Here is a 6,747-nt window from a genome sequence, read left to right as displayed (position 1 = left end):
TTTGGTAAATATGGTAAATACAGTTTAGGGGATGCAAAACAATTCTGAGTAATATTCTAATTTGAACTTTTCCACCAGGTAGTCTTTGCTAACTTGTTTAATCCGTATAGCTACTCTTTTACACAATGGATTCCAGATACAGTGGAGACTGTCTCCTATCTTAACCCACTGTCTTTCGTTTCTCCCCTGAGTAGTGTTGTCAATTTTCCCAAAACAAACATCTTTGGGTTTCTCTACAAATGTTACCAACACCTCAAACTCATCTGTCTTTAAGTTTAGTGCCCATCATTGTTTTTGTGTATTTGTATGTTTAAATGATTTTTTTTTAAAAGCAAGTTACAAAGTTGTTAACCTAGGTGACATGAGTAGTGTCAGTTGCTAGGTAACAGACATGAAAGTTGGTAAGTGATGTTGGGTTGAGTATTTAGTGTTTTGTACCCTGAGATAAGAAGAAGCAAGATAATACAGGATGCGTAAAATCAACAGGTAATCATTCTGGGGGCAACAATTTGTCCTGCTGTTGAATTGTATTTTTATACTGAGAGGTTTTTCTCATTTTTAATGAACGCTCCTTGAATGTGGGACTTAAACCTAAAAGTATTTTTAGGTTGGGTTTAAAGGATATAAATACTTCCTCCACCACTGGTGAAAGCAAAAAAACTGGTCTTTTGTATGAGATGGCCTCTTTATGGATTTTTTTTTATCGTATGTAAGTTCATTTTTGAGTCCTGATCAGGGGCCTTTATTACCCAACATAAACCCCCTTTGACAGCAAGAGTTTAAAAAATCTTGAAAGACAAGAGATTTATGCCAGTGGCAGGATATTTATATGTTGGATCTGCTTATTCATACAGTAGAAAGAAAGTAGTTTCTATTTCTGGAAAGACACATTGCTGTTGAGTTTTTCAAATGTTTTTGGCACTTTGAGCACCACAAGCTGAGTGCCATTTGGATCCAGTATATTGGAGAGAAGGCAGACAACTCCAAAACTCATCGACTCACACCTAAACAATCTAGAGGGATGAATAGCACTACAAGTAAGAGGGAAAATATGTAGTTTTGATTTTGGGGTGAACTGTCCCTTTAAGGAGATACAGCTTTCTAAAAACATGTATGTTTGTGTATTTATATATAAACAGTTATGTTTCCATAGGGAGCACATGAGGGTTCCATGTTGTTTTTTTATGTTAATGAGCTGTTTGATGTCATCATTGCAGTTGGTGAGGTCACAGCGAACACATTCCAAATGTTGGGTCACTTTCTGAGAGAGGCTTCATTTTTACTTTGTGGCTTGAACTGAGAGCAAGTGTTTCAGCTGCTTAACCTGAAGTCGAGTTTTTACTTTCCTTCACTGGACTCACTCCAACTAAAAAGAAAAATGTTGTAAGTACATCTTTTCAGTGTTAAAATACTTAGTCTTGTTGTCATGTTGTATTTAAAAAAACAGTGAATACATCTGACAAATGAACAGAGGAGAAATCAAGATGTATTTTTTGACGCTGTGAACATTTTGTCATACTGTTAGGTCACCTCGCGCTCTGACAGGGGACCAGCTCAGACTCAGTCTGCCTGTCCTGTCCACCAACAAACACCTGCTGCCCAGCAGACCTCAGCTTCAGAGGACCAACGTGCTGAAGCTCGACGAGGAAGTCGTCTGTACCCTGGGTGAAGATATTTCACTGGTATGAACATCCGCAGCAACATCCTCTCATCACATTTTTATTATAGCTAATCATCTTAGACTTATGAGTGAGACTTTAAGAAAATATATTTGTAGGAGTAACTGCATTTTAAGTTTCTTAAAGCTACATTTGGCAACATTTATCAAAAATATGTTTTTGTCCCATTTGCTGAAATTGTCACTATATCTTGACAGTGATATATGAGACAGATAATAGGAGAAAAAATCAGGTTCCTCTGGCTCCTCCTTGTGCTCCTAATGGTATTTGCAAGAATCAATATAGTGTCAGTTTCAGCAAATGAGAAAAAGTTATTTTTATGGAAGTGCCTGCTGTAGCCCCAATTTGTGTAATGTCTCTTTATTTTGTAGATCCCCTCTGGCACTCACAGCACAATGAGACATCTCAGGTGTCGGCACACGGAGGTCAGCCAGTGGCAGGCGCAGATATCTGACATCATCGGCCGAATGGACCAGGAGATCACTGCTGTTGAACAGGTACGTACAAACAACTGGTACAGACTATTGGTCTATCACAGCTGTATTGGTCTGTACTGGTATTGGCATATATGTTATCTGATACGCAACAGTGTGAAAACCTAATATTTCTTCTATTCTATTTGCAGTTTTTTTGTTTATAAAGCACAAAGATGGAAACAAAAGTTGTGTAAAAGTTACAGAGTAGCAGGAGACGTAACTAATAAACGTGCAGATCCGAGAAACTCTTTAAATATGAACACTGCTCTGGTGTGTCCCTGTGCGTCCAGGTGAAACTCACAGCCGAAGCCTGTCTCCAGGAGAAGCAGGTGTACAGTCAGCACATGAGTGAGTGTTTGGCGCTCAATAACAGCCAGAACCCAGAAGTCCCGAGACGAGACAGCGTCCTCATTGAGCTGAAGAAGGAGGATCAGCTGAACAACAAGATCAGAGAGCTGCTGCACAAGAACATCTCAATCCTGGTCAACAAAATCAGGTACCACTCACTCATTCAGAGTCATTCAGTTGTATTCTTTGTTGTTATACGCCACTCAGTACCTCTTAATTTAGAGTTATCTCCTGAGCAGCATGTCTGCTTTATGTTAAAGGAATAGTTTGTATTATTTGAGGTGGGGTTGTACGAGGAGCTTACCAATAGGTCAGCCACAAAAAAAACCCAAAAAAAAAACAGTGTTAGTTTAATTATATGCTCTTATTATTTTATTATCTGCCTCTGTTGTGTCTCCTCTCCAGCTCTCTGAAGGAAATCCGCGCTCAGCTGCTGGCTGATTTTCAAGACAAGGATGAAGCCATCAAGCTCACCACCAAATGCATCACCCATGACCTGAACGGCCCGAGCTCCCGGCTGCCTGACGGTCAATGCAAGCCCAGCCACGTGAGCTATGACACGTGGCTTTCCCACTGCAGGGACCTGAGGCTGACGGCTGAGAACCTGATGAAGGACTCGTTTTCCTTCAGGGGAAACATGCACTTTACCCTGGCAAATGTAAGACAACAATGACCATACCTCAAACTCAATATAAACTCTTAGGACAGTTTTGTAAAACGCCTACAGTGTTTTACCTCAAAGATTTAGGCTTAAGTCATTAATCATAACTAGTAAAACAAAACCTTGGATTATTGTCTTTCATAATCTAGTTGATGTGTGACTGTTACAGATGAAAAATGCCCAGCAGCACCAGTGCCACAGCACAGACGAAGCCATGCAGAAGAAGATCAATGAGCTGAGTAAAGAAAAAGTTTGAAAAGTTCTTGAATTTTGGGTAAAGTGCTGGAAACTGGTCGAAATTGTACTTGCATTACTTTTATCATAGCTACCTGGCTGAACAGTTTGCTTTTTTAATAAATAAATACAAGTCAGATACTGACTCGGCCAGTTTAAGGAAGAACCCAGGTCTACTTATACACATGAAGCATGACACTTTGGTGTGTTTTCCTTTAATAATTAAATAATTTGTATTATTATTGTGTATATTATTATATAATACAATACACAATGTATATTAATACAAGTATAGAAAGTATAGAAATAGATTCAGAAGGTTTTTAACATTTGCCCTTACAAAAGTGGAGCCTGGCCACCAGCTAATGCTATCTGGGGGGTCTTGGTACTTAAAAGTTTGGGAACCCCTGGTTTATAGCACAGTAACATTTGATTTAATGTGATGAAGAAGTGAAATAGTCATTTTGAATGTATGTAAATAATTATGTAATTTACCACAGTTGTAAGGTGCAGGAAAAGCTTAAAAGGCACCTTAGAAATGAATGAAAAGTGCTTGAATTTTATTTCAATGCTCTGATGGTGATCTAAAATTGTTTAAAATTCACGCTAATGCAATTGTTGAATTTGAATGCCAGGTTTTTTAGTTTTTGCTAATAAGCATATTTAGACAAATTAACTCCAAAGTAATTGTAATTTTGCCTTATGTGTCCTTTTCAACTGACAATATATGTATTTACTCAGAAGAGCACACCTATATTTTCAAATGTTGTGTTTTATTGCAAAATTTGCCCTAAATTTAATTAATCAGTGGCATTAAAGTCTTATGTTTAAGTAGCTGACACATATAGATGCCATGATAATATGGTTGCAGTCAGAAACAGCTTAGAGTCTTCGATGGTCTTTCAATTGTTGTTGTCTTTGTATAAATTTTGTGTCTTTAACTTCCTCTTCCTCCAGTCTTACATCACCCTCACTTTGGAGAAACATGACCTGGCAAAGATGGCAGCTGGATTTCACACAGTGCTGAAGCGCTGTCAGTAAGTCACTGAGATCACAGTCTCACCTCTCTAATGACAACAAACAGTAGCTGTAGCCTGTCATCGTCTTTATAACATCCTGATCGTACTCATTTTCATGTCAAACTGTATCTGCAGGCAGGACCTGGAGCTCACACACGGGCGTCTGAAGATTGTAGAGGACAAACTGGCCAAAAACACTCGAGCTCTCGAGGTGGTGCAGAAGTGTCAGCAACTGCACCAGAGTTTCCTCCCTGTGCCCAACACAGCCAGCAGGCCCAGGCTCTGCACGACCACAACCCACCCCACCGCTCTCTCTTACCTATCATAGAGCCTCAGCACTCTACTGCACCCCTGTGGTCTTTTCCATGTGGTGTTGCAAAATGAATTAAAATACTGCAAAGCAAAATTACATCAGCTGGCCTTGAATCAGTATGAAACTCTCTTTGTTTTCTGCTGGGGGTTATGTGGTTTTAAAGAATATAAGGTTTAAATATAACTGAAATTTGCTTTGTAACCTTCACCATACTGCATAAAAGTTACATGGGCTACTTAAAATATATATATTTTGATATTAAACAAAAGATGCCATGTTTTGAGACTCTTCTCTTTGAAATATTGAACACATCTGCAGGTTTTTTACTGTACCACCTGTGATTTATAATAATATAATTTGCTGTCTTTAGTGTTATGTTTGTTGTCTTCATATCAAACATGTGGAATAAGACTTCTTTTATAGACATAAAACACTTTTTTGTCATTGTAGGCACACAACAAAATGATAGTTGGTAACTTGCAGAGACCAGCAGCAGTAGAAAACAAGATAAAGGGATAAAAGCAAGAATAGAAAGATAAATAGCTGATAAAGGGACCCAGTTCTGACTCAGTTTAAGATGTATCACCTCATAATCACCTATCTAGCAGTGTGTAGTTGAAATTTAGGTATTTCACTCATCAATTTTCTTTACTTTGTCCACCCTCTTTATATCTACAGATATGAATGTCAGCTGTTCCAGAGGGTGTAAAGGGAGTTTTTATAATACAGAATTTACAAACGGTGGTTATTTTCTTGGCTAATTCATGTCTATATTCTTCTGCTACAGAGCCCTGAGTGTGGTAATTTGGTTTACAGATGATAATGAAGATGATTTCAGGCGATATTGTGTTTTTGGTGCATGTTCCCAAAACAAAGGGATATAATTGAATTTGGTGCAAATACCAAATAATGTAAAAGTTAATTTAAATGTACAATGCTATAAACTGTTTATACTGGTTATTTATTTGGGACGCATTAATCATATTCCCACAAAGCAGCCTCAAGGCCATCTGCCCACTATGTCCAGATGGGACTGATTCCAGTATTTTTAGACTCAATATACATAATTTGAATACTTTCAAATTAATACATAATTCAGTATTTCACCATCACCACTTCATTCCTGGGTCTGGTTGTGCAAGATACTTTCAATAAGCACTAGAACGTTAAAATATTCAGGCAATAAACTTAAGTGCTATATAACTTGCCCAGCAATTACTGTTAAATATGCTCTGTCCCTGCCAAAATCTACAATAAAATAAAAATAAAATGTAATCTCAAAAATGAAGACAGTGTATAAATTTTGGTGGAGTTTGGACATGAGTGGCTGGGTGGTTGGGGGTCTTGGACTCAGTTTGACCTCAAACAGGTACTTCCTGGTTACAGCCCTGGTGGTTGAGAGTCCTTTGGAAGACCTGGTAAGAGTCTTACGGAGGCTACGGTGTCAGTAACACATCCGATAAAGAGCAGTGACAGAAGTGTGAAGACGATGTTTTGTCGTGTCCTGTCTCTGTGACACCCGGAGTTTGTTCCTGGGTGTCACCTCTTTAACCGGGTCACATTTATTGTAGCAACGGCCCTTAGCAACCCCGCGGGTCCATGGAGACTGGGTCAGTCTGAGTGAAGGAATGTAACAAGCTAAGGCTACACGGGTCAAATGACACAGAAAAACACACCGAGGTCAAATTAAACCTGACATTTATTAGTTTTATGGACTTATTATTATTTCACATCGTGGCTCTGAGGTGAATATGGGATGTGGCAGCTCAACAAACACCGCGGTGGTCCAGCCGTTTAGACCGGAGGAGGTGAACAGAGACGAGGTAAGCTAGGCTCCGTCTCACACCACCGCCACTTTCAGTTAAACTAGCTAAAACTGTGAAGTGGAGTCCAAAACTAACATTAATTCTCTAAACTATTCTAGTATTAGTAGTCTACACTGGCTAATAATCTGCCACGGTATCCAAAAGATGTATTAAAGTCAGTGTCGGTTAATACTTTTGAGCTGATATTCATG

The 6,747-nt window shown here is 38.8% G+C and overlaps 2 protein-coding genes across 2 annotated transcripts in view; both read left to right on the top strand.

Moving 5' to 3' along the window:
* Nucleotides 1–469: 469 nt before the first annotated feature.
* On the top strand, nucleotides 470–4,745 carry LOC146313029 (tektin-2-like). The gene is made up of 8 exons (XM_084739446.1): nucleotides 470–486; nucleotides 1,526–1,682; nucleotides 2,051–2,176; nucleotides 2,446–2,651; nucleotides 2,909–3,161; nucleotides 3,334–3,414; nucleotides 4,356–4,435; nucleotides 4,553–4,745. The coding sequence occupies exons 1-8, from the start codon at nucleotides 470–472 to the stop codon at nucleotides 4,743–4,745; spliced, it is 1,113 nt and encodes a 370-aa protein (XP_084595572.1).
* Nucleotides 4,746–6,375: 1,630 nt separating this feature from the next.
* Nucleotides 6,376–6,747, top strand: part of stmnd1 (stathmin domain containing 1) — a 3,915-nt gene continuing 3,543 nt past the window's right edge. Inside the window, exon 1 of the mRNA XM_084739276.1 lies at nucleotides 6,376–6,553. Within this exon, the coding sequence (XP_084595402.1) occupies nucleotides 6,482–6,553 (72 nt within the window). The 5' untranslated portion in view covers nucleotides 6,376–6,481. The remainder of the gene's footprint in view (nucleotides 6,554–6,747) is intronic.

Source organism: Lutjanus erythropterus, chromosome 16 (genome assembly GCF_056507025.1).
Source record: "Lutjanus erythropterus isolate fLutEry1 chromosome 16, fLutEry1.hap2, whole genome shotgun sequence".
Classification (NCBI taxonomy): domain Eukaryota; kingdom Metazoa; phylum Chordata; class Actinopteri; order Lutjaniformes; family Lutjanidae; genus Lutjanus; species Lutjanus erythropterus.
This window is presented reverse-complemented; position numbering and strand designations above follow the sequence as displayed.

Coding starts and splice junctions, on each gene's coding strand:
- LOC146313029 (XM_084739446.1), top strand. Junction 2,177..2,445: donor AGATCACTGCTGTTGAACAG/GTACGTACAAAC, acceptor CTGTGCGTCCAG/GTGAAACTCACAGCCGAAGC. Junction 3,162..3,333: donor TGCACTTTACCCTGGCAAAT/GTAAGACAACAA, acceptor TGACTGTTACAG/ATGAAAAATGCCCAGCAGCA.